The sequence below is a fragment of the Coloeus monedula genome (genome assembly GCF_965178545.1).
Source record: "Coloeus monedula genome assembly, chromosome: 3".
Classification (NCBI taxonomy): domain Eukaryota; kingdom Metazoa; phylum Chordata; class Aves; order Passeriformes; family Corvidae; genus Coloeus; species Coloeus monedula.
The window spans coordinates 118,872,546-118,898,175 of record NC_138783.1 but is presented as its reverse complement, the minus strand read 5'-3'; the positions used below and the strand labels follow the sequence as shown (position 1 = coordinate 118,898,175).

At 50.4% G+C, this 25,630-nt stretch overlaps 2 protein-coding genes across 2 annotated transcripts in view; one reads left to right on the top strand and one right to left on the bottom strand.

The window, feature by feature from the left end:
* The first annotated feature begins 6,659 nt into the window (after positions 1-6,659).
* Positions 6,660-21,238, top strand: IFNGR2 (interferon gamma receptor 2). Its single transcript, XM_082278316.1, has 7 exons — positions 6,660-6,850; positions 11,751-11,877; positions 12,320-12,495; positions 14,551-14,699; positions 15,710-15,863; positions 16,591-16,745; positions 19,882-21,238. Exons 1-7 carry the CDS (start codon positions 6,754-6,756, stop codon positions 20,023-20,025), a joined length of 1,002 nt encoding a protein of 333 aa, XP_082134442.1. The 5' UTR covers positions 6,660-6,753; the 3' UTR covers positions 20,026-21,238.
* Positions 21,239-21,984: 746 nt separating this feature from the next.
* TMEM50B (transmembrane protein 50B) overlaps positions 21,985-25,630 on the bottom strand; it is a 9,708-nt gene continuing 6,062 nt past the window's right edge. The window contains exons 4-6 of the mRNA XM_082277865.1: positions 24,996-25,174; positions 24,570-24,627; positions 21,985-23,145 (exon numbers count right to left, since the gene is read on the bottom strand). Coding sequence (XP_082133991.1) covers positions 23,100-23,145; positions 24,570-24,627; positions 24,996-25,174 — 283 coding nt within the window. The 3' untranslated portion in view covers positions 21,985-23,099. The remainder of the gene's footprint in view (positions 23,146-24,569; positions 24,628-24,995; positions 25,175-25,630) is intronic.

The following is a 25,630-nucleotide window of genomic DNA, read 5'->3' as shown; positions in this document are numbered from 1 at the left end:
GGGCAGGGGTGTGCTTTAGGAATCCCAGAACATCCAAAGTGCCACTTTTGGCCAAAGAGAATTATTTGCCATTGCTGCCTGTGCCAGATAATCTGAATTCCCCTAAGACTTGCTGCAGTGATTGCTCATGGACTATTTTAAATACATTTCCAGGAACTGAAGCAAAATTACCTGCAGTTTTTGTGGCAGGACTTACCTGAGAGGAGTGGTGGCCTTAGGAAATTCTAGTTTTCATCACAGGTGATAATTCCTGTCTTGTTTTCCCATCACAAAAACCACTCAACCCTTAAAGCTGTCATTGTATTATAATTAACATTCCCCTAAAACCCCATGTGACATTGTGGGCAGCCAGGGAAAATTCGTTAATTTGGCTTCTTGGAAATGTTTTGGCAAACTTGAAAAATTCGTGGTTTGATTTTACAACAGAATCCAAAAGATCTGGAAATCACTGGACAGCAGCTGCTGGCTTGTTCTGTTTTTCTTTTTTCCTTTGCACAGGAAGCAACTGAAACACCAGGAAATCCTGATTTAATAGAGAGAGGTACAGCCTGTGGGTGTTTATTCAGTGATGTTGAACCATCCCAGCACCACAGTAAGTGCAAAATTCCTGTGATTTGCAATTAGACCTCAATAAGAGCAACTCATGGTGTGGTTAATGTGGCAGAGAGCCAAAGAAACGTGGGCTGGAGCATGATTTTCTCACGGAGACACTTGAAAAACCCTGTATTTTAAAATTAGTTCTATTATTATTATTTTTAGTTTCCTCTTTCCTGCAGTTTCTGGGAGAGATCCCAGAAATCCCATCATCAGTACCAAATCCAGCCCTGTTGCCTTGGTGATGCCTTTTCCCTGAGGCAGCAAAAGCAAAGCATTTTCTCAACACAACGGTGGCAGTGGCAGCTCTGCTTGGCTTTCAGGAGCTTTATTTCCCTTTCCTTCAGTGGAGGATTTCTTTCCATCCAGGCATTTTTTGGGCAAGGTAGAGGGGGTTCCTGGCACACCTGTGTTGGTACCTGAGCTCCACCTGCTGACCGGGCAAGAGCAAATAAAAAACCAGAGCCATTAAAAGTGTCTGCAAAAGTGATTCCGCTGCATCCCCGCAGCTAAAACACAGCCAGGAAATCCCATAGGTGGAACAGTCTGGAACTCGTGGGCAGTGTGGGGTCGTTCCCAGTGGGAAGGAGGATACATTTACAGTGGCCTTTAGCTTGTGTTGGCACTAAGGCTGTAAAAGTACAAATGGATCCGGTGCCAGCCGCCCCTCTCACAGCCCAGGTTCCCAGCCCCAGCCGGGGCTGACACATCCCTGCAGCTCTGGGGTGGCTGCTCTCAACTGGAAAAGCTCTTCCTTCCCCTGCCTGCCTCCCTCCCTAGTCTGGACTTGTTTATAAAAGCAGCACTGTTCGCCCCCTCTCACTTCTGCCGAGCTCCTTCACTGAGTCACAGGCAATTTCTTTTCACTCCTTCCCAGCAAAATGCCCTTTTTTGGGGTTGGGGTTTTTTGCAAGGCCCTTGGTGGCCTCCTAGAAGCTTCTTCACTTTTCTGCTGTGGCCACTTTTCCTCATCCCTCACTTCTCACAGGGGAGGCTCAGGTTGGAGACTGGAAACAATTTTTCCCTGCCAGAGTGGTGAGGCCTTGGGATGAGGTGCCCAGGGAGTGCTGGAGTCACTGTCTCTGGGAGTGCTCAGGAGGAGTCTGGATGTGGCCCTTGGGGACAGGCTTTGGGGTGCTGCTGGTGCTGCTGGGTGGCACTGGGAGTGTGAATTTTCTGTTGCCAGCACCAGTGTTCAATCAGAGAAGGTGCCTTCGGGTGTTCCTTAAATTATCTGTTTTCATCTCCTACACATCCCCCTGAAAACTCCCCCACCAAAACCTGCATCCACGAGGGATCCTCACCCAGAGGAGCCCCGGAGCTGCTCCAGGGCTGGAGCCCCTCTGGAGCCAGGCTGGGAGAGCTGGGGGTGCTCACCTGGAGAGGAGAAGGATCCAGGGAGAGCTCAGAGCCCCTTGCAGGGCCTAAAGGGGCTCCAGGAGAGCTGCAGAGGGACTGGGGCCAAGGCATGGAGGGCCAGGAGCCAGGGAATGGCTTCCCAGTGCCAGAGGGCAGGGCTGGATGGGAGATTGGGCAGGAATTGTTCCCTGGCAGGGTGGGCAGGCCCTGGCACAGGGTGCCCAGAGCAGCTGGGGCTGCCCCTGGATCCCTGGCAGTGCCCAAGGCCAGGCTGGACATTGGGGCTTGGAGCAGCCTGGCACAGTGGGAGGTGTCCCTGCCCATGGCAGGGGTGGCACTGGGATTTAAGGTCCCTCCCAGCCCAAACCTTCTGGAATTCTGTGGTTCTACCTAAATGTCACTGCTTGACAAACTGATTTTTTTTGGCCACTTTGATCTTTTTGTTACAACTATTTACCACGCTCAGTATCATGCCCAGACACCCCAAATTAAGGATTAATTCCAGACATCAAGACAAGCCTTTTCGTAGAAAAGCTGATCAGGCAGACAAGTTCATTCCTGGCAGATACGGGGTGTTTATCTCTCCACATAAGTAGATCTCTGTTTACTCTGCTCATAGAAACTGCTCTGATCAGGCACTGCCTGACTGCACTTCCTCTGTCTCCAGCAGACTCGATTTCATCACAGATTTACTGTAAATGAATCACTAAACCAATTTTTTTTTTTACTTTAAGCCTCATGGTGTAGTGCCATGCACACACACAACGGGACCAAAGGCTCTGGAAAGCCTGGCCCAGCTCCGAATTCACCAGCAAACCCTAAATCCTGCACTAGGTCAGAACACAGAACATGCAAACCCAGAGAGGGAGGGGTTGCTTTTTTCCTTCCTGATCTCTTTGTGACCCCTCCTTTTGGCAGGCACAAACTCTGTCACCTGAGCCTCATGAAACCATGGAATCCCAGACTGCTTGGGTTGGAAGGGGCCTTAAAGCCCAGCCAGTGCCACCCCTGCCATGGGCAGGGACACCTCCCACTGTGCCAGGCTGCTCCAAGCCCCAATGTCCAGCCTGGCCTTGGGCACTGCCAGGGATCCAGGGGCAGCCCCAGCTGCTCTGGGCACCCTGTGCCAGGGCCTGCCCACCCTGCCAGGGAACAATTCCTGCCCAAGCTCCCATCCAGCCCTGCCCTCTGGCACTGGGAAGCCATTCCCTGGCTCCTGGCCCTGAGTCCCATTTGCTGCTGTGCTGGGAGTGGGGAGAAGAACCTGCAGAGAATCCAGAAGGGCCCAGGCCCTGCTGGGGCACCTCTGTATTAGCTGCTAGACAAACACAACTATTTCCCATTTTTTGCTGGATATCAATGCTGACTGACACTCCTGTGCCTGCAAACTCTTCCCTGTGCTGCCACATGGAAATGCCAAGTGTGGCAGCTCCAGCTTCCCAGTTAACACTCAAACGTCTTCCCTGGGGTGACATAACTTCCTTAACCCTCTGTACCTGTACCTTTAGCTATGACACCTTCCAGGACCTAAAGGGGCTCCAGAAGAGCTGGAGAGGAACGAGGCATGGGGGGACAGGACACAGGGAATGGCTTCCCACTGCCAGAGGGCAAGGTAGGACAGGAAATTGGGACCAAAATGTCTTTCTGAATTGGAGATGCCTCTTTACACATCTAAATAATTTTCCATCTACCTCCAAGAGGCCCCAGATGGCCCATGAGGGTCCAGATCATCCCAGCGCATCAGCAGAGCCACCACAGCAACGTTTGTAGCGGGAGGGTTTGCAGCTGACCAGACCAATATGGGTTTTCTGTGAGAATTTTTTTCCTTTTCGTGTCAGGCCCGCATCAAACAACTCAATTCTGTTTCTCTTCCAGGAAGAAGATGGAAAATCCAAGCAGCAAACACCAGGAGTGGCAAGGAATGAGGTAAGAGTTTGAAGAGCTCTTGGTACAGTGAGTCTGGAATTTGTTCAAGGATTTCTGAAGTGCGATGTGAACAGAACAGGGGATCCTTCCTGCTCTTCTTCGTTGTTTCAGTTTCCTGACTGAGCTGCCTGTGGTTTTTTACATGAAAAGAGGGGCAATTGAGGAACACAAGGCAGGGGGCTGATTTCTCTCCCAGACCACTGTGGTCCTAGAATTGTTCACATCCTGATCACAGCCTGGTGTGGAACTGGCCCTGGGTCTGGCAATGGATTCATTTCCCCTCTGTGTTATTTTTGGACACCTTCCTTATCTTTTTGTAGATTCCATTTTTTTCCCCCCAAGATTCTGTGCCAGAAATTTGGCTGCGGGAAAATCATGGGATCATTTGTCCCTCACTGTCTGATTTGACATCGACTTTGCTTCCTTCTCCCTAAGCTCAAAGATGAGAAAGCCAATACACAGAACTATCCCTGACCTCCTGTAGGTTCTGCAGATTTCCTGGGTTATTGATATTATTTTCTTTTTGTTTGGATATTGCATTAGCTTCAGCTCTCTCTTCCCTCTGTCCTCATTAAATCACTTTACCCTCCATTCTCCCCACTCTTCTTAAGCTCTCACTTTCAAGAAATCATCCCTCATCCACTGATGGTGAAAACCACATCTTCTATTAACCTTTTCTCACTGTGACCTCCCTCCTACCAGACAGGACTCCAGGAGAATAATTTCTTGGGCTTTGACTTATTAGGAAGCTCCAGATAAGACAGAGCTGGGGCCAAAGCTCTGTCTGGGGCAAAACCAAAACCCTGCCCAAGTTTCCCCTCTGGTCTGGCAAAGGGCAAACAGACATGATGAGTTCTGGGATTTCGGTAATAAAGCATGTCCTTTAGCAGAAGGGAGGAGGGAAGCTCCACTGCTTAAGTCGTAAGTCGAGTTTTTTTTAATTTCAAGTTCCTCCACGTTTCCTTTGTCAATCAAAATCTCATGTCAATCAAAATCTCATTAATTAAGGTGCCCCTCAAATTAAAGTGCCCTCTGACCGCTCTGGTTTAATGTTCCTACTCAGCAAAGGCAGTGGTGTCACAGCCTGCCTTGGCCGCCTGTCCCTGACCGCTGGAATTCCTCGCCTGCCCTCAGACGGGTGATTAAAGGATCTCTGTCAGCACAGGCCCGGCTCCAGAGAAATCCCGCAGGTTTCAGCAGAGCCTTGGGACAGGTGTCACCCTTCCCAGCAGGGTTCGAGGTCTGGCAGGTTGGGTGCAGACAGGCTCAGGCTACAACTGCCTGACTCATCCCCCTCCACCCCATTTAATGCTGACAATCAATCAACCAACCAACCCGCCGGCTTGTCAGTGTTTCCTGCTTCTCCCCTTTATTTATTTATTTATTCATTTATTTATTTATGCCCTTGCTGGCGTTCATCCTTCGTGTCAGCGTTAAACGCTGTGCCCGAGGTTCTCACCTGCCTCGTTGCTGCCCCGCCCTGCAAAGGCAGGAGCTGAGTCCTGGGAGCCCGGGCCAGGAGAGAGGCAGAAATCTCTGCCTCGATCGAGGAAGAGCTGAACTGCAGCGAAATCCAGTGATTCATCCATTCGGGAATCAGTGCTGCCCAGCCCTTACCGATTGACCTTGGGCTCTTGCTGTACCTGCCCCTTTTCTTTGGTCAGAAATCCCATGGCAGCTGTGCTGGCTCTGCTCAGGGACCCCTCAGGCGGCCAAGCATCATCTGAATTCATTAAAGATGTTTTAAGTACTGTAACCTTGCTCGGTTTGCTCTGTTGGGAGTCCTGCCAGCCACAGACCTGCTGACATCATCATCTCATCATCATCATCACACCAGATTTCCTTTCTGACGTGTTTAAGAGACAGTATTTCAACTGTGTTCAGGAGTCACACAAAATACCCCTCTGCTTTATCCACTTTTAACCAAAGCAGTGTCGAGGCTCTTAAACCACCAGATCCCTGCCAGTGAATAATTTAGACACAATCACATCGTTATATCGCTTTCCAGTCTTTGGAAGGACTCAGCCTTGCTCACATTGGCATCAGGTGCAGGTGAGGGTTACTGTCACTACAGGCTGCAGGTGTGGGTTTCTGTCACCATGGGCTGCAGGTGAGGGTTACTGTCACCACGGGCTGCAGGTGAGGGTTTCTGTCACCACGGGCTGCAGGTGAGGGTTACTGTCACCATGGGCTGCAGGTGAGGGTTTCTGTCACCATGGGCTGCAGGTGAGGGTTACTGTCACCACGGGCTGCAGGTGTGGGTTACTGTCACCATGGGCTGCAGGTTTGGGTTTCTGTCACCATGGGCTGCAGGTTTGGGTTTCTGTCACCACGGGCTGCTGCCGCGCCTGGTGCAGCCGGAGAAACGCAGGAGCTCCAACCACTTCATGGCGAGATGTCCTCACATCAACCACAGGGACACGGACAAGGACAGGAATAGGGATAAGAGCTGGGGCGGGAAGCGGGGACAGAAAGGGAGAGAGTCAGAGGCAAGAGCAGGAGCCGGGGCTGGAGAAGAGGAAGGGACCGAGACAAGTACCCGGACAGGACAGGGGAAGGTCCAGGGGCGGGAGAGGGAGCAGAAGCGGCCGAGGCCGGGACAGCGACAAGGACAGAGGCAGGAGAAAGGGCAGGACAGGGGTCAGGACACCCCGCGGCACACGCCATCCCGACGCGGGGCACGGCTCACGCCGCAGCCGCCGGAACCTCCGTCCGGGCCCGGCCCCTCGGGGGCGGTGTGAGGGGCGGAGCGGGGCGGGCCGGGAGCGTGCGGGGCCGGGCCGGGAGCGTGCGGCCGCCGCAGCCCAGCGCAGCCCGGCCGGGGGAGCCGCGGCCGCTGCGGGCCCGAGCGGGGCCGGCGCTGCCTCTCGGGCCATGCGGGGCCGGGCGCCGCTCCGCTCGCTCCTGCTGCTCCTCCTGCTCCTCCTGCTGCTGCTGTTCCTGCTGGGCTCGGCGCGGGCCGCGGCCGCAGGTGAGTGCGGGGCCCGGGGGAGGATGCCGGCTTGGGGGCGATGCGGGGTCCGAGGGTTGCGGGGCCCGGGTGGCTGCGGGCTCGGGGTATTTGCGGGTTTGGTGCGTGCGGGGTTTGTGTGGCCGCGCGGTGCCCGGGGCCGGTGGCTCCTGCGCCTTCACCCCCGGGTTTCCGGGCTCCGAGGCGGCCGCAGCCCCTGGGGCCGGGCCGGGGATGGGTCGGGTCTGTCCCGGGTCTGTCCCGCCCAGCCCGGGGATGCTGCTCCCAAAACCCCGCTGTGGGCTGGGCTGCAGGGGGACCCACCCGGTGTTCGTGGTGTGGCTGAGGTTTGTGAGGTGGCACCGGTTTATTCATTAAAGGCCGTCTAAATGTGTGGATGGACGCAAGTCTGGATTTAGGCTTGGTGGAAATGCTTTGCCGTAGCGGGGCGGTTTGCTCTGCAGGCTGAGTCTGTGCTAGGGCTCAGTGACCTCCAGGGGTGCCCCAGGGGAGCCCCTCTGCTCTGGAGCCAGGCTGGCAGAGCTGGGGGTGCTCAGCTGGAGAGGAGAAGGATCCAGGGAGAGCTCCGAGCCCCTTGCAGGGCCTAAAGGGGCTCCAGGAGAGCTGCAGAGGGACTGGGGCCAAGGCATGGAGGGCCAGGAGCCAGGGAATGGCTTCCCAGTGCCAGAGGGCAGGGCTGGATGGGAGATTGGGCAGGAATTGTTCCCTGGCAGGGTGGGCAGGCCCTGGCACAGGGTGCCCAGAGCAGCTGTGGCTGCCCCTGGATCCCTGGCAGTGCCCAAGGCCAGGCTGGACATTGGAGCTTGGAGCAGCCTGGGACAGTGGGAGGTGTCCCTGCCATGGCAGGGCTGGCACTGGATGGGCTCTAAGGTCCCTCCCAACCCAAACCATTCCATGATTGAATGAGGTGTGCACAGAACGTGGTGCTCACTCAGGCACTTGGGTTCTCCATGAGTTCAGCATGTCCCATGTCCTGGTGGTGGCCAAGGTTTGGCTGGCCAGCCTGGTACTGGTGAGCCCTGTGGGGCTCTCTGGCTGTTCCAGACCTTCTTGACTGGACTGAGGCAAACCAGGCCAAGGCCTCCTGCAGTCAGCATTGCCCAGTTTCATCCTCTCCGCAGCCATGGGACTTCCCAGGGAACTCTTTGAAACACAGAATCCCAGAATGGTTTGGGAGGGACCTTATAGCTCCTCTCATTCCACCCCCTGCCATGGACAGGAACCTTCCACTATCCCAGGTTACAAGATGAGAAGCCACTTTGGTGCACTAGAGCAGAAAAGGCCACACCAAATTGCCCAAACCACAGATTTCTTTTTTGCCCATGTAGCAGAATGGTTGTTTGGGGCTGATACAGGGGAAGGGATCAGGAATCCCTGAGGAGCAGCAGGAGCTGGGACACAGGTAGGTCACCCAAGCCGAGCTGCTTTCACTGGCTGTGACTTGTGGCTTCACACTGTTGTGTGAAAGCTCTGACTTGCGGTATGAAATGTCAGGAAGTCTCTGCAGCAGGAAAAAACAATCAGAGCCTTCTTAGGCTGCTGCTCTGAAAGAAACAGAGAAACAGTGAAAACCCCTTCCAGGCAGAAAGGAAGGATGGGACCTCTCTGCCTTCCCTGCCTGAGGGAGTTTGGGTTTCTGAGGATACTTGGATCTGTGGGTGCTCTGTTAGGAGTGTTCATTTGGTTGTTTTGGGTCATGCAAACTGGAGATCGGTAGGAAGTTGATTGTGAGATTTCAGCAGTTGCAGTTACTGCCGTGTGAGGGAGGGGTCTGACAGAAATTCAGATTTCCCTTGGTGTGTTGTGAAAGCAGCTCCTCAGCCTCGTGGCACCCTCGTGTTCAGCTGCAGAGACAGAGGGCTGATAAGCCCTGCAGTGTCTTTGATAAGATCTGCAATGTTTTGATGCTGGCAGGGTAAATGATGCATTTCTGAATGCAAAATAATCAGTGTGCAGTCATGGGATCCCAGACTGGGCTGGGTTGGGAGGGACCTTAAAGCCCACCCAGCCCCACCCCTGCCATGGCAGGGACACCTCCCACTGTGCCAGGCTGCTCCAAGCCCCAATGTCCAGCCTGGCCTTGGGCACTGCCAGGGATCCAGGGGCAGCCCCAGCTGCTCTGGGCACCCTGTGCCAGGGCCTGCCCACCCTCATAAGGAGGAATTCCTTCCCTGCATCTCATCTCATCTCATCTCATCTCATCTCATCTCATCTCATCTCATCTCATCTCATCTCATCTCACCCTGTGTTTCATTGCTGTTTTCTTTATTTATTTTTATTTTTATATTTATATTTATTCTGTTTTCTTTTTTTTTTTTTTTTGTGTGATGGGATTTGCTGCCTCTGCTGGTTTGTTCTGAGAGGTTCCTGGGATTCTGTAGAATGAGTGTGTGTCAGATGTCTGAGGGCACAGATGGTGTGAGATACCTCACCACGTGCCAGACCAGCACTGAGAGTGCAAGACAGAATCCGTGTGACTGCAAAGCAAAAACTTCTCATGAGTGAAGAGAAGGCTCCTTAGGGGCCTTCAAAATACCTGTGAGATGAATGGTTTAGGAAGCTGTAAGGAATCTCCTGCAGATTTGCAAAGCTGAATGAGCCACTTGTGGCCTAAGGCAATGTGTTTGTTCTGAGAGCACTGCTCAAGAGCTGAGGCTAAGAAATTATTAACAGGCGTAATTAAACCTTTGAGAGAAACACAGACTGGCTTGGGTTGGGAAGGATGCTTAAGGTCACCCTGTTCCACCCCGTGCTGTGGGCAGGGACACCTTCCACTGTCCCAGGGAGCTCCAACCTGGCCTTGGATACTTCCAGGAATCGGGCAGCCACAGCTTTTCTTGGAAAGCTCAAACTCAACTCATTATTTGGTGTTTTGGACTTAAGGTTTAATGCAGCTTGATGTAGAAATCAAAAACCCCAAACTTTTTAATATGACCCCAAATTCCCAGGGAAACCTGGGCCAGAATTTGACCCAAGTGCTTGATATTCTGATCTCATAAATGTAAAAATTAACAAACTGTGTCTTAGGAGACTCTGTTCTTCAGAACAAAAAATGAACTGATGTGATATGGGGTATCTTGTGAAGGTTGTCTTTGTCAGGCCAGGCTGGATGGGGCTTGGTCCCTGGAAGGTGTCCCTGCCCATGGCAGGGGTGGCACTGGGTGACCTGAGAGTCTTTTCCAACCCATTGGTTCTGTGATTCTCACGGTGTGAGGGAATCATTCCACAAAAGCACATCAAGTGCAGAAGGAAAACCTTCCTCCCTCTTGGCACAGGCCCCAGTGAAGCTGCTGCCCATCAGGGCAGATCCCTGGAGGTTCCAGGATGTGTCTGGAGAGAGCCCTGAGCAGAAAGGGCTGCTGGAGCTGGCCCTGCTTGGAGCCTTGGCCTTGTCCTCCAGAGCTTTTGGTTCTCCTGCTGTTCCTCCCTGTCTCCAGCTCCCCTCTCCTCCAGTTCCTCCCTCCCTTCTCCTCAGCCATTCTTCCTCTCCACTGCCCCCATTTCCCTCCTGGCTCCTTGCCTGTGGCTTGGCTTCCTCCCTCCCTCCATGTCGTGGGTGAGTCTGTCCCTTTCTGGCCACGTTCCAGCCCCAGCAGCTTCCTCCTCCTTCTGCCTGGGCTCTCAGGGCTGTGGTTTTTCTGTTGTTCAGAGACAACTCTTCCCTCTTGGTTTGCACCGTCACCTCCTTCCCGGGAGCTCAAGGCCGATTGTGGCCCCTGTGCCCAGCCCGGGGCTCCTGGAGTGACTCCGTTTGGGGGCCATCCCCACACACAGAGCTTCTGCCCTTTCCTGCCTCGTGAAATCGCTTCCAAAGTTGGCAGAACGTGAGGTTTGGGAGGGGATGTGGCACTACGTGGTCCTGAAGGGTTTTTTCCAGCTGGCTCCTGGAAAGTTTCACCAGAGTGACCTCAGCATTCGCGGTTAGCAGGAGGCAGGTGGGTGGGAAAAGTGCTCTGGGTTGTGCACAGAGGCAAATGTGAGGTGCAGAGGATTGAAACAGATAAGCTGCTGTAATCACCAGTGGTCAGAGAAGGGTCTGGAAAACTGGTCCTGTGAGGAGCAGTCTGGAGCAAAGGAGGCTTGGGGGGGACCTCACTGCTCCCCACAAGTCCCTGCCAGGAGGGGCAGTGAGGGGGGTCGGGCTCTGCTGCCGTGTGCCAAGGGAAAGGAGGAGAGGAAATGGCCTCCAATGGCACCAGGGAGGCTCAGGTTGGAGATTGGAAACAATTTTTCCCTGCCAGAGTGGTGAGGCCTTGGGATGAGGTGCCCAGGGAGTGCTGGAGTCGCTGTCTCTGGGAGTGCTCAGGAGGAGTCTGGATGTGGCCCTTGGGGACAGGCTTTGGGGTGCTGCTGGTGCTGCTGGGGTGGCACTGGGTGATCCTGGAGGGCTCTGCCAGCCTTGATGATTCTGGAATTCTGGGACCTTCATTTATGGCTTCATGGTTGGCTGGGTGGGGTTTATGGTTTTTTTGGTGGACTTGGTACTTGGAGCTTTATGTTCCCTATGGAATGAATTGAAACAGGAAGGTGGAATTCATGGATACAGAGAATTCCACACTGGTTGGGGTTGGGAGGGACCTCAAAGCCCATCCAGTGCCACCCCTGCCATGGGCAGGGACGCCTCCCACTGTCCCAGGCTGCTCCAAGCCCCAATGTCCAGCCTGGCCTTGGGCACTGCCAGGGATCCAGGGGCAGCCACAGCTGCTCTGGGCAATTTTTCCCAGGCCCTCACTGCCTGAATGTGCCAGAGCTCCTGGAAACAGAAGGAGGAGGAGGGGGAATGGTTTTACCTGCAAAGCAGTGAAAATGTAATGTATGGTGATGGAATTTGGAGACTGAAATTTGGTTACTGTGCACTTGAATGTTTCAATAATTATTTTTATTCCTCTTCTTCCTTTAGAACCCTCTCCCCATTTACCAGCACCAAAAGATGTGGAGGTTTATTCCTACAACTTCCAGAGTTTGTTGAGGTGGTCTCCTGTTCCAGTGGAGAATAGCTCAGTGTTATACACAGCCCATTACAGAACGTGAGTAAACAGCTCTAAAACTAACTCATTTTGTTCTAATCCAGGATAACAACTGGTTTTAAAAACTCCAAACCCCTGGAAATGAATAAGCACAGAACGGAAGAATGTTTTTTATCACAGATGTTTTTATGCATCTCCAAAAGCAGCTCCTGGTGACTGACATCTCTTAGCCTGTGATGTGTCCTCTGAGCTGAGGAGAGATTGAAGCCCTGAGCACACCCAGAAATGTTGCACACTTCTCTGAATAATTTTAGCCTTTCCTGATTCTCTCTGGCCAATTTAAATTTCCCCAGATCCCCAGGGGATGGAGGAGCTGGGAGGGCCCTGCGGTTAAACCCGTGTGAAGCCACAGTTTTGTAACACGTGCTTATCTTACCAAAACTGAGTGGGCGGGGGGCCTTCCAGGTTTATTTAACTGGTTTATTTGTGTTCTGCTCTGCAGAGGGTTCTATGAGGAGTGGAGTGAGATGGGCTGTGCCCACACCCCCCAGACCCAGTGCGAGTTCCCCCCGCAGATCCAGAGGCGGCGCTGGACGATCCTGCTGCGCGTGAGGGCCGAGCTGGGCCCCCTCACCTCGGCCTGGGTGCACACACCTCCCTTCGTGGCAGAGAGGAACAGTGGGTGCTCTTTGGGATGTCAGCCTCTCTCAGAGGGGATTTCTTTGGGAAAAAACGTGTTGCCTGTGTAGACTTCCTTGGCTCTGTTGTGTGGAGCCCCAGTGAGAGGATTGAGGTGTTCTGTCCACAAAGGCTCCAAGGCCTCCTCAGGGTTTGGTTCTGCTCTGCTCTCTCAGGTGTCACCAGGGAAACCCCTGAGCCTCCTAGGGTGGTTGAGCCTTCAAAGAGCTACAATATTCTTTTGCTGGAGGGTTTTCCATGTTCTCATTTCCCCACTTAGCTCTGCCCACACACACAAGCTCTTGGGTTTGTGGCAGTCTGAGGCAAAACCTGCTCTTTCTGCTGGACAGCTCCCTTTTCTGATAAGGATAAATTGCCCTGAGAAATATAAATTGTCCTGGTAAATATAAATGGTTCAGATAAGTATAAATTGTCTACACTACAATGTAGAAGTGTCAAGGCCACACTTTAAATCACAGAATGGTTTGGGTTGGGAGGGACCTTAAAGCTCATCCAGGGCCACCCCTGCCATGGGCAGGGACACCTCCCACTGTCCCAGGCTGCTCCAAGCCCCAATGTCCAGCCTGGCCTTGGGCACTGCCAGGGATCCAGGGGAGTCCACAACCCCTCTGCTGTGAACAAGTGTGGTGGTGTTCTTCTAAGATCTGCTCTTTGCCTTGCTGTGCTTGGTTTTATGATTAGAAAAAAAGTCAATGTTCAGGTTAAAAAGCACCTTTGAAATGGGAACTAAGCAGAGGAAGGGATTTGTGGACTCTTCAGTTCGTGATCTCCCAGACCTGCTGAGGGGCAGTGATGGTCCAGGCTCCAGAGTCTGATACTTCCCTGGTTCTAAATCCTGGATTTTCTCTGGCAGCAGAGTGAGGAAATGCCTGAATCCTGCACTGAACACTGGTGTGTCCACAGCCTGTGGTGCAGGATTGGGAGTGAGATCCTCTGGGGGATGGGACAGCACCGAGCTGATGGAAATGTGGGACAAAGCAGAGGCTTGGGGTGGGAGAGGAGGAACATTCCGGGGTAATTATTGTGTCACTCCTGTGGAAATCAGTTTCCAAATACCAATCCATGGGCTCCTCCTTTGGTGTTTGGATCAGAGTCACTGGATTTGAGGCATGATGAGGAAGAATTGGTGCATGCAAGGAGTTATTTTTGCTGTTAATGAGCACTTCTGGCAGTGCCCTATTGGTATTTTTCATGATTTACACCTTGGAGCACTTCACAAAAGGAGGTCAGCATGTTTATCCTAAGGGACACGTGGAGACATCAAAGCAAGGAGAGGAGAACTCATTATTCCTCTTCCGATCTAGGGATCAAACAGTGGGGTTTTAGGGAGCATGTGTGGCAGGCTGATCAAAGGAAAAGATAACAATTTTATGGCCAGTAACTGCAGATGAACTCAGACACTTCTGAGCATTAACTGTTGGTTAATATTGACTGAATTTCCAGGGAAAGATAAGCAAGTATTGCAAGCGCATTAAGGAGAAGGGGAAATGTTTTCCCTTTCTTGAGCAAAAGCTGTCGATGTTTGGGGTGTGTGCTGAGAGTGCCCAGGGCAGGGAACAGAGCTGGGAAGGGGCTGGAGCCCCAGGAGCGGCTGAGGGAGCTGGGAAAGGGGCTCAGGCTGGAGCAAAGGAGGCTCAGGGGGGACCTTGTGGCTCTGCACAAGTCCCTGACAGGAGGGGGCAGCCGGGGGGGTCGGGCTCTGCTCCCAGGGAACAGGGACAGGAGGAGAGGGAACGGCCTCAGGCTGGGCCAGGGCAGGCTCAGGGTGGACAGCAGCAGGAATTTCCCCATGGAAAGGAGCTCAGGCCTTGGCAGGGGCTGCCCAGGGAGGTTTGGAGTGCCCATGCCTGGAGGTGTCCCAGGAAGGGCTGGAGGTGGCACTCAGTGCTCTGGGCTGGGGACAAGGTGGGCATGGGGCACAGCTGGGCCTGGCTGGGCTGGGAGGGCTTTTCCAGCCTCAGGGATCCCAGGATGGGTGGAGCTGGAGGGAGTTGTGCACTGCAGGGTTTCCCTGCCCTCTCTGGTTTTTTTCAGCCACGCTGGGCCCCCCCAAGGTGAACAGTGTGAGTGTCAGCCCTGACTCGCTGCTCGTCAGCATCAGCCCCCCGTTCACCCCTGAAACCGAGGACATTCTCCACTATCACGTGTCCTACTGGGAGAACACAACAAGTCCTACAGAAGAAGTAAGAATCCTCTCTGATGTGTTCTTTGTGCCTGGGGACTGAGGGATGTGAGTCAGTGCCTCTTGGCAGGACAGCAGCTGCGGGCAGAGAATCTGTGTTTTGGTCCAGTGAGCGTCATCATGGGGAGTTGTGGGAGAAGGGTTCATCTGGCCTTGGCACAAGCAGTGCTGCTCTACCAAACTTAGAAACTTCTTTCCTCTGTATGGAAAGGGATTAAATCCCTCTGCAGATCCAGGGAGAGAAGTGGTGCCAAAGGTGACTTTTGATTTCAGAGTTTTTTCAGGCAGTTTGGAAAACTCTGTAATCTCTCTCCTCCTTTGCTGTGCTGGCAGCTGCAGGAGCAGCTGCTGGGGCGTGATAGGCCTGGTTCCAGGGCAGGGAGAGCAGGAGGTGTTAGGAACATGCTGGGATGAGGTGCTCCTGTTCATCCTGAGGCTCAGAGGTTTTGGGATCATCGTGTGCTCCTGCTGCTGCCTGGGGCCCTGAGGAACTGTGCTTGGACAGGCCGGAGGTGCAGGGGAGGTATTAAGTCAGACTTAAAAAAAAAAACGTAAAAAAAAAAAAGAGGAAGAAGCTTCCAAATGACGTGAATCTGAAGTCAAACATTTCAAAAACAGAAGCAAAAAAATTTGTTTCTTTAAAACCCCCTTTTGCTTCAAAGTCCTTGGTAAATCGCCTCCACTTCCTTCCTGCCTTGCACCAACATGTGTTTTTCTCACACACAGAATACCCTTCAGCTGAGAGCCAGGAGAGGAGTCAAACTGGTTTCATTTTCCCCTCCCCTTCCCTGGGTTTTGCTCCCTGCCTGAGCTGCTGCAGAAGCTGCATCAAAACTCCCAGGAAAACTGAAATATTCCACAGCTTCTGTTATTTGGGAAAGCTGGTTGAGGAAAAATAAAATTTGAGCTTCTTGAATGAGCAACTTAAATAGGGGGAGGGATATTTGTGTTGAAAACTGGTCTGGTTTTTACAGTGACACCTTTTTGTGTGTGTGTGTGTCTGTTCAACAGAAGCTAAGTGAAAGCAAGACACTATTCCAGATTGGAAATCTAAAGGAATCAACACTTTATTGCTTCAGCATTCAAGTGCAGTTGGAGATCTACTCGGGTCACTTCTTGGAAGGACAGCAGAGTGCCCCAGAGTGTCACAGAACTGCCCTCAGTGGTATGGAATGGGAATGTTATTTTTGTACCAAGTGGGATGGGATAGGACACAAGTCCTGGATCAGCTGAGCTGGTCCCTTCCACACCCAGCCTGTCAGGAATGCTGAGAGCACCATGGGGAGTTCACACTTGGCATTAGTGGCAAAATAATCAGGAATTTTCAGCCAGGGATGGAGGGTCTGTGTGGTACTCGGCCCCTTCTCTTTTCCTTCATAATCCTGCTGTAAAACAGGATAAAGGAATTTGGGCCCTTCTGGAATCCAAGATGATCTGAGGGCTGGAGCCAGGCTGGGAGAGCTGGGGGTGCTCACCTGGAGAGGAGAAGGCTCCAGGGAGAGCTCCGAGCCCCTTGCAGGGCCTAAAGGGGCTCCAGGAGAGCTGCAGAGGGACTGGGGACAAGGCATGGAGGGCCAGGAGCCAGGGAATGGCTTCCCAGTGCCAGAGGGCAGGGCTGGATGGGAGATTGGGCAGGAATTGTTCCCTGGCAGGGTGGGCAGGCCCTGGCACAGGGTGCCCAGAGCAGCTGGGGCTGCCCCTGGATCCCTGGCAGTGCCCAAGGCCAGGCTGGACATTGGGGCTTGGAGCAGCCTGGCACAGTGGGAGGTGTCCCTGCCATGGCAGGGGTGGCACTGGGTGGGCTTTAAGGTGCCTTCCTGCCCAGACCAGTCCATGATTCCATAAATATGAACCTGCCATATGTGTTTGGATTTTTTTTCTTTCTTTTCCAGAGGCAACCCGAGCTGGAAAGATCATCCTCCTGTTTGTCATGGGGCTAGTCATTCTAAATCTGGTGGCAACTGGATTGCTGTTTCTGTGGAAACACCACCAAAAAATCAAACATTGGTCTCAGCCACCTCTGCAAATCCCATCACACTTCGAGGAGGTACGTGGGGACCTTGGGGTTTCTCCTGTAAAAGAGAAACTTGGAGGGAAACATCACCCAAAGGAGCTGTTGCTGAGCAGCAATGGAGATAAGCAAGTGATGTCTCAAAACTGTGGCTTTTCTGATTGTAATCTCCCCCTTCTTTCCTCTTTTGCTGAACTGAAGGGTCTTTCCTGTGCCCTGGGACACAAACCTGGCTGTGCTTTCCTGGAAAAACCTGAGCCTGACTGATCCTGTTGCTGTTCCTCTTTCTTTGCTCCTCTCAGGCCTCAAACTGGGGCTCAGTGGGAGCAAAGAGGTTTTGTGGAACAAGGACTGGAGCTAGGTCTGAGCAGGAATCAGATATGGAAAAGTAAACCTGGATTAGTTTTAATTAACAAACCCTGATTATTGGTTTTGATGCCTCAGGCTGATCTCAGGGGGACGTTCCTGGGCATTTCCTCTTTTGTTTCAGCAGGATTCAGATGAAAAACTCATCCCAGGGCATTTTCCTGCTGGTAGCTCAGACATTTCTGTGCTCAACCACGAGGTTTCAGTCCTGCTCTTCTTCCCCTTTCGGTCCTTACACAAGGAGCAGCCCTTAAGCAAAGCTTTGATTTCAAAGTTCTTATTCTGCAAAAGATTCTGGGTTTTTTAAAGCTTTTATTTGTGAGCAGCTCTTGGAGGTGGATTTATTTTGTCTCCCACTGAGCACTGTGGGAGTCCTGTGGTTCTGGGAGTGGATTTCCAGCTTTTTGTAGCCATGGGGATGAATGAACCCAGAGTAAAGAATTTCCTGTCTTCGTGCTGCCTCAGCTGACATTTCACAGGGGTCACTTGTCAAGTGAAGTGTGTCTCATTTAGGGGAAAAATCCGTGTACATTGTGTTAAAATGGTAAAAAAATCCTTGTGCAGGGTATTAAAAGAATTTTTAAAAGTCCTTGTACAGTGTATTAAAGTAGTAAAAAACACCCCCTCCCTGTAAGTATATTAAAATAGTAAAATATCCTTGTACAGGGTATTAAAATAGTAAAAAAACCCCTCCCTGTAAGTATGTTAAAATAGTAAAATATCCTTGTACAGTGTATTAAAGGAGTAAAAAAAAACCCCTCCCTGTAAGTATATTAAAATAGTAAAATATCCTCGTACAGCGCATTAAAATATTAGAAAAATCTTTGTACAGGGTATTAAAACAGTAAAAAAAAAAATCCTTGTAGAGGGTATTAATATAGTAAAAAAATCCTTGTAGAGGCTATTAAAATAGTAAAAAAATCCTTGTGCAGAGTATTAAAATAACAAAAAATCCTTGTGCAGGGTATTGAAAGAGTAAAAAAAAAATTGTCCAGGGTATCAATAATAATAATAAAAATCCTTGTTCAGGGTATTAAAACAGTAAGAACCTCCTTGTACAGGGTATTAAAATAGTAAAAAGAATGTGTAGGGTGTTAAAATAATTTTAAAATTCTTATACAAGGTATTATTATAATAATTAAAAAATAAGTGTGCAGGGTATTAAAAGAGTAAAAAAATCCTTGAAAGTGTATTAAAATAGTAAAATATCCTTGTACAGAGTATTAAAATAGTAAAAATCCTACAGGGTATTAAAATAATTTTAAAATCCTTGTACAGGGTATTAAAGTAATAAAAAACTCCTTGTACATGGTGTTGAAATAGTAAAAAAATACTCCTTCTACAGGGTATTAATATAGTAAAAAATTCTTGTATAGTGTGTTAAAATAGTAAAAATAATATCCATGTACAGGGTATTAAAATAATTAAAAAATAATTGTGCAGGGCATTAAAAGAGTTAAAAAATCTTTGTAAGTGTATTAAAATAATAGAAAAATCCTTGTACAGGGTACTAGAATAATTTAAACTCTAATTGTACAGGGTACTAAAATAATCTTTAACAAGTTGTGCCGGGCATTCAAGTAGTAAAACAATCCTTGTATAGGGCTTTAAAATGGTAAACAATTCCTTGTACTTTAAAAAAGAATTGTCCAGGGTATGAAAATAAATAATAAATACATTTTTTTTAAAATGATTTGCAGGGTATTCAAGTGGTGCAGCGTTTCATGTACAGGACCTGCAAGCACTGGGCTCGTCCTGGAGGCACAGGATGAGTCTGGAGCATGAATGTGCAGCCCCAGTGCATCCCCTGCGCAGCAGCGAGCCTGGCCTGGGGCAGGGCTCTGCTCAGGGCCCGAGGGAAAGAAGGGCAGTGGCAGAATGGATAAAAAGTGGATTTCTGCAAGGGAGCAGCCAGGCCGGGGCCTCTCCTGGCAGCCCCCACTGGGGAATGCCCCGTGACCCGAGGCAGGCTGGGGGAACTCCGGTGGCTGGGCAGGACAGCCCTGGGCTTCCCTCATCCCAGCAGGCTCTGAGCTCTCAGGCTCTCTTACAGGGAGCAGGAGGGCCAAGCTGAGGTTTGCTCGTGTCTGCAGTTGGCTGAAGTGGATCTGTTTGGGGTTTTGGAAGAATAATCCCGTGGCTCATTAGCCTTGCTGTGAGTGCAGAGAAAGTGGGGCCTTAATTGAAGTTCACCCTGATTTGTCTCACTTTTCTAAAGCTCCTTGCTTTGATTACTGTCTTTGATTTGATTTATTGCCCTTGGCAAGGTGCTGAGTTAATTTTGGAGGGAAGGGGAGCACAGGGGGAGTCGAGGGAAGCCGTAAGTGCCAGGGCAGAATGTCAGGGGGGATTGCTGGTGACAGAGGAAGCTGCAGCTGCCACTTGCCTGGCACTGATCACACCAGGACCTTGGATCCCATTTGCTCCTCACTCACTTGCTGGGTTCCTGCAGCTGGAGGATCTCCCAGCTTGGAGATCAGGGAGTGGTTTGTTCTTAACTCAAAGGAATTTCCTTGAACTGACGTGGAAAGACTGGGCAAAATTTATTACAAAAATCCCCCCCAAACACCCAACCAGGAACTGCAGCTGCTTTAACTCACTTGAAGGCATGTTGGAATAATTTATTTCTTTTCCCCCTACAGAAATAATGCATTTTTAACCTTCTCTTTGTTTAGTGCAGTTTCAAGGAAGCCCAGGATGGAATATCCAGGGAGCTCCTCCTGCTGTGGATTCTGGGCTGGAGCAGCTTGTTGGCTCTGGAATTTCTAACAGGGACTCGATCTGATGTTTTCTGGTTTTTTTCCAGTTCCTGAGGGACCCTGCCTTGGCTGGCTTGGAGGAGCTGCACAGTCCTGCTGAGGGTGAGCCCCAGGCTGTTGAGGTTGGAGAAGGAGGTGGCCCGGAGAGTGAGGGTCCACCACCCCACCCCCAGGGACAGGGAAGCCACTGAAGGACCAGCCCAGTGAGTGTCACCTGCTCCAGGACTATCCAGAAGCTGCTCCTGTGGTGTGGCTGCTGGCAGGACAATCCTGAATCCCCTGGGATGTGCTCCAGGGGCTTCTGCCGAGCTCCCCCCGCTCCTCACTCTGCCAAAGGCACTGGGAAGAGGGAACGTGGAAGGGAAAGGAAAGGAACACTAAACTGCCTGAAGACAGGTGGATAAAAGGGGTGAATTCCCACCCCAGGCTGGAAGTTTGGAGGAATAACAGCACTTTATTGATTAGGATAACCTGGGATTTTTCAGGGAGCGAAGAGTTGGAATGTGAATTCCACTTCTACTGGTTTTGTTTTTGTTGGCAACAATACTCCATTATACCCACCCCAGTCTGCTCTCCTGAATCATTTTAAGTGCAGGACAAACTAAAATTTGTGAGTACTCTCCTCAGGATGAACCTGTGCCAAGAACCACTCCCAGAGAGGCCTGCTTGTCTCTGCCTCCTCCCACCCACCCTCCTGGAAGCATTAATCTGCTCCTGGAGCCAGGCCAGGGCCCTGCACACCACAAAGGACCTGTAATTAATTTTGCTCTGAGGTTTTACAGCGTGTATCAGTCACTGTCAGACACTAAAACTTCTTGTGGACCACCAGCAGAAGAAAAGTTGCCTGAGAGTTCTGGTTTTAGTGCCTTAAAGTAGAAGAGCCCAAGTTAAACACATCAGCCCCTGTGGGGTCTGCAAAGTGTCCAATAAAGCCCAAAGAACAAGTGAACCTCTTCTTTACTAAAGAAATGGGGTTATTTGATTTTTTTTTCCTGGGTTTGATACGAATTCTTTAAAAAAACCTGCACGAAACGGTTTTTTTTTTTTTTTGGAAGTGCCTGGTTGGGAGTGCCCTGGCAGAGCTGAGCTCTGTCTCAGCCTTTCCAGGAACCCCCCAGGCCAGCAGCTGCCAACAGCTTCATCAGGTGCTTCCTTGTAGACTGGATCTAATCCCTTGGGATTAAACAAGCTGCTGACACAGGGAGCTTCAGGAAGCCTGACTCGTGGGAACTGTCACGTCAGCACCAGCTCTGCTTTCATCACCCACACTCTGAGGCTGGGCTGTGAGCAAAGGGGGACCCACAGCTCACAGAAGGGACAACCTCATGCACACAGAGGACAGAAATAAGGTTAAAACACCTCCGGGAATATCTGTATGTATTCCTGAATAAACCCTACTCTGCACTCGTGTCAGGGCTTGTGTTGTTAAATACTTTTAAACAAACAATTAAAAAGCATTTACTGGGAGTAACTGCAGGGTTGTTGTCACTGAGCCCTCCCTGTCCCCTTGGCTTGTGCTGGAGCTGCCAGAGGTGTAAAAGTGCCCTCTGGCACTGGGAAGCCATTCCCTGGCTCCTGGCCCTCCAGCCCTTGTCCCCAGTCCCTCTGCAGCTCTCCTGGAGCCCCTTTAGGCCCTGCAAGGGGCTCGGAGCTCTCCCTGGATCCTTCTCCTCTCCAGCTGAGCACCTCCAGCTCTCCCAGCCTGGCTTGTATGTTCAAGTTCCAAGTGCAGGTACAAGATCCTGGCACTGGGATTAGTTACAGGGATTAGTTACAGGCCACACTCCTTCCTGACTTTCCCAACAAACATTCCCAAGCTCCTGGGCAAGAAACCTGACAGGCCTGAAGCCAAACCTGGCTTTACTGCGTGGTGCAAGCCTTGTGCAAAGGTGAGTTCCTGTACAACCACCCTGTGAATTCACTGTTCTGAGCACCTAAGACCACTTTTATTGCAGCTCTCTGGAATTCCAGCCAGTGAGCAGCCTGTGGCTCCTGTGGGATGAGGCCACTCCAGCCAGGGCACAAGGGCAGCTCCAGACTTGGCCCCATCTCCTGCCCCTGGAGCAGTTCCCAGCAGGAGCAGGTGATGACAAACAGTTTCCAGTCAGCAGCACAGCATTTCCACTCAGCACTCTGAGACCCCTGAGGCAGCAGCTTTGAGATGGGGAAGTTGTAAAAGCCTTGGGACCTGGGGGAGAGTCAAATGCTGTAAAAACCACAGAGACCTCACAAGAAGGACTCAGCCACAGCAAATGGATCCACAGGAACACTCCGGGGATATGAAACAGCCTTGGCCTCACTTTCTGTTTCACTCCACTGAGATGAAATTGAATTTCAATAACTCATTAATGGAAAGAGCCATAAAATGTAAGAGATAAATACATTTTAACTGGGGCAATAGCAGCCCTAAAGCTGGCTATGAGTCACTCCTAGAATTTATTGAACCTTAAAATTATTACAAGGTAGGACTGTGAACAATAAATCCATCCATATCCTACTTCCTTTTAAGCAGAGAGGGAACAGGTCAGGAAAAGTCACTTACCAGCAAACAGCTTCCCCTGCAGCCAATGACACTTGCCTGAGTAGCAAGAAGTTGCTCTGACTCATTTATCCTTTACACCAAGTACAACTGGCATCAGTTTGTTGGAGTTTTTTATTCTAATATCAGGAAATACATTAAATACCAACTGGCATCTCTTACACTGAGCAGCATGAAATTAATTCCAAGGACTGTGGTGCCAGCAAATGTCCTTTGTGCCAGAGCCATCACAAGTCAGGGACACTTTGCTTTGCCATGCACAACCTGCTGAGTGTAGGGACTTGCTGAAAAACCCATAACCTTTTACCCAAAAAAAAAAAAAAAAAAAGCTACTTTTTATTTACCTGAACAATAATATAAAATTCTTAAAATCAGCTCTTATCCCAGCACGGCCCCTGGTCCAAGGATGGCCTCTGTCCTGTTTGCTCACTAATTGTTCACTGAAGCCTCGGACACAGGTGAAGGTTTGGAAGATGAAACTGATGGAAAGCCATGGATTTGAAGGAGAAAGCCTGGAGATTCCAGCAGGAAAGCCTGCCATTCCCTTTGAAATATACACAGTCCTATGTACATATTCACAAGTGTGTCCTGGGAAAAGAGGAGCTTCGGACAGAGCCTGGAATTGTCTCAGTTCCAACAGTTTGGGAAGCAACCGAGAACAAAGGACTGTGAATTTATCTACATACAAGAACCACATGGCAACTATGGACCAGACCAGGAGTGAGCTCAGCCCCACAGCTCTTCTGTTCTCCCAAACTTGTAGATCAGAGTGCTAAGGGGGGGAGAAAAAAAAGAAATAAAAATCAGACCACACATGAAGTAACTTTAACAGTATCCTTAAATCTTACCCTGTGCAAATCAACAGCCCAGCCCCCAACTTTCAGTCAGGTCAGCATTTGGGTTCGGTGTTTGTATTTGGTTTCCTGTGCATGGCTGGAACTGTGGGAGCCAACTGAAGCTCAAATAAAAAATAATCAGTTTCACAGCCCTTCTGAAGGAAAAGCCTGGTATTTATGAAATTCAAGGAGTCCAGAGCAGCAGGTCTCACCCTGGCAACCTGGGAATCAGCCCAACCTGACAGGATTGCTGGGATAAAACCTAAACAATTCCATTTTTATGAGCAAATCAGAAAGAATATTGAGCCTGTGGTAGAGAATCAGATCCAAATTACAAGTTGATTTCCAAAATTCCACATGTTGTAGCTGCCCCTGGATCCCTGGCAGTGCCCAAGGCCAGGCTGGACAGGATTTGGACCCATCTGACAGGGTGGAAGCTGTCCCTGCCCACGGGGGACTGGATGGGATTATGGTTCCTTCCAACCCAAACCTTCTGGGATTCAAAATCAAACTAAAAATTTCAGGCACAAAATCTGCCTTCAGCAGTTTCCCTTTTCAATCTCAGAGGAGACTTAGGAGCTGCTGTTTCCTGCAGGAACATCACCCCTTTCCCAGAGCCCATCAATCCAGGTCACTGCAAAGTATCTGGTGTGGGGCTGGAGGGAAAAGGATCAGCCAGTTGAAAGAAGAAAGGAGGTGAGATGAAACTTTCCAGTGACTGATCTTAGAGCTGACACTCTTGAACACTTTCAGTGTCTTTTATTAATAAAATCCATGGATTGCAAAATGCATTCCACAACTAAAAAGAGTTATTACAGACACCAAATCCATTTCCCAGTGTTACAGGATAGATTTAACAATATTATTTGAAATAAATCCAGTGTGCTGCCACAAAACACACCACCATGCTCTTAGGAAAAGGAATTACCACTCTATAGCTGAGAGCTCAGCCAGTGAAAGGAGATACAGGGAACATCAACTACCAGAGAATTGAGCCATTGGTGTGAAATACTCTGGAAAAGGGGAACTGAATCCCCCACCTGGCTCTGCTGGGATGGAAGCTGAGGGATGTAAGACAGAGGTGAATGGTTGCCATTAGCCAAAGACACTGGCAATACCTCATCCAGAAAACTCTGTACATCCCTGGCCATCCACATTCCAGAGCTGCACATCCCGGGGAGCAGAGAGCTGGACTGACAGGAGTGTGAGGGAGTGAGGAGCCTGCGCAGGGGCAAATCAAACCTTGTTTCTAAACTCTGCAGCAAAGGGACGAGAAGAGAGAGCTGCTTTTCCAGGAGTATCAATGTATGGAAGCAGGAAAGTCCCTTTGGAAGGAGGGGGATTCACCCAGGTAACTTACCTGAAAAATATCAATGCATTCTGGAAAAACACTGCTAATCCAGGGTACACGTTAGTGTCTGCAGAGGAGGAACAGAGGAAACACTCAGTTCTTTAGTTCTGGCAGCTGGATTTAACAGGATATTCCAGCTACTGGGAGGTGGATTTAACACACTATTCCAGTTACTGGGAGCTGGATTTGACAGGATATTCCAGTTACAGGGAAGTGGATTTAGCACACTATTCCAGTTACTGGGAGCTGGATTTGACAGGATATTCCAGTTACAGGGAAGTGGATTTAGCACACTATTCCAGTTTCAATCCCAGACTAAAACCTGGATGGTGTGGCTCGGATTTTCCAGAGACCACAGGCTTCCATCCCTGTGGATTTCCTGCCAAAAGCTGGCAGAAAAAGTACTTTCCTCGAGGAGAAGATAACCCAGCTTACTCTGTGTAACATAGGCTCCAAAGAGGATCCACATGGAAGCAATGAGGGATCCAAACATCAACATGAAGCCGATGAAGAGCCAGATCCGAGCCCCTGCAGGGAAGAGTGAAATGTGGATTATTATCCATAGGCACAGGCAATCCAGCTGCTCCTCTGGGAGCATGGAATACCTGATCTCACTAAAGGCACAAGTGGAAAGGGTTAAACCCTGGATCAAGGACAAAACAATCCGCTTGCTCAGTCATTGGGAAGGAAAAATATTCCTGTGCAAAGGTTCTCTGGAGCTGGCTTATGAATGACACACAAAAAAGAATCATAGGCCACTTCAAGTATCAGTACCTCCCACCAAATGTACAAATCCCATGGACAAGGCTGCTGGGATCCATGTGGGAAATAGGAAGGGAATTATGAATAGAAGTAGGGAAAGGACAGCAGGTCCAAGGACACCCACAGCAGTGACACAGAGGAAATGGAAATGTTTGTGACACATTCCTAGGGAATGTCTGCTCCAGAGCATCCCCCAGGCAGGAACTGATTTCTCCCAGCAGCTACCCAGGGGAAATTTGGGAAGCCAAGACTTCCAGCAGTTGAATTTTTCCAAGTTCCCCTTTTTAACAAAGCCAGCACTTATCTGC

Coding starts and splice junctions, on each gene's coding strand:
- IFNGR2 (XM_082278316.1), top strand. CDS start 6,754: ATGCGGGGCCGGGCGCCGCTCCGCTCGCTCCTGCTGCTCCTCCTGCTC. Junction 6,851..11,750: donor GGCGCGGGCCGCGGCCGCAG/GTGAGTGCGGGG, acceptor TTCTTCCTTTAG/AACCCTCTCCCCATTTACCA. Junction 12,496..14,550: donor CTTCGTGGCAGAGAGGAACA/GTGGGTGCTCTT, acceptor GGTTTTTTTCAG/CCACGCTGGGCCCCCCCAAG.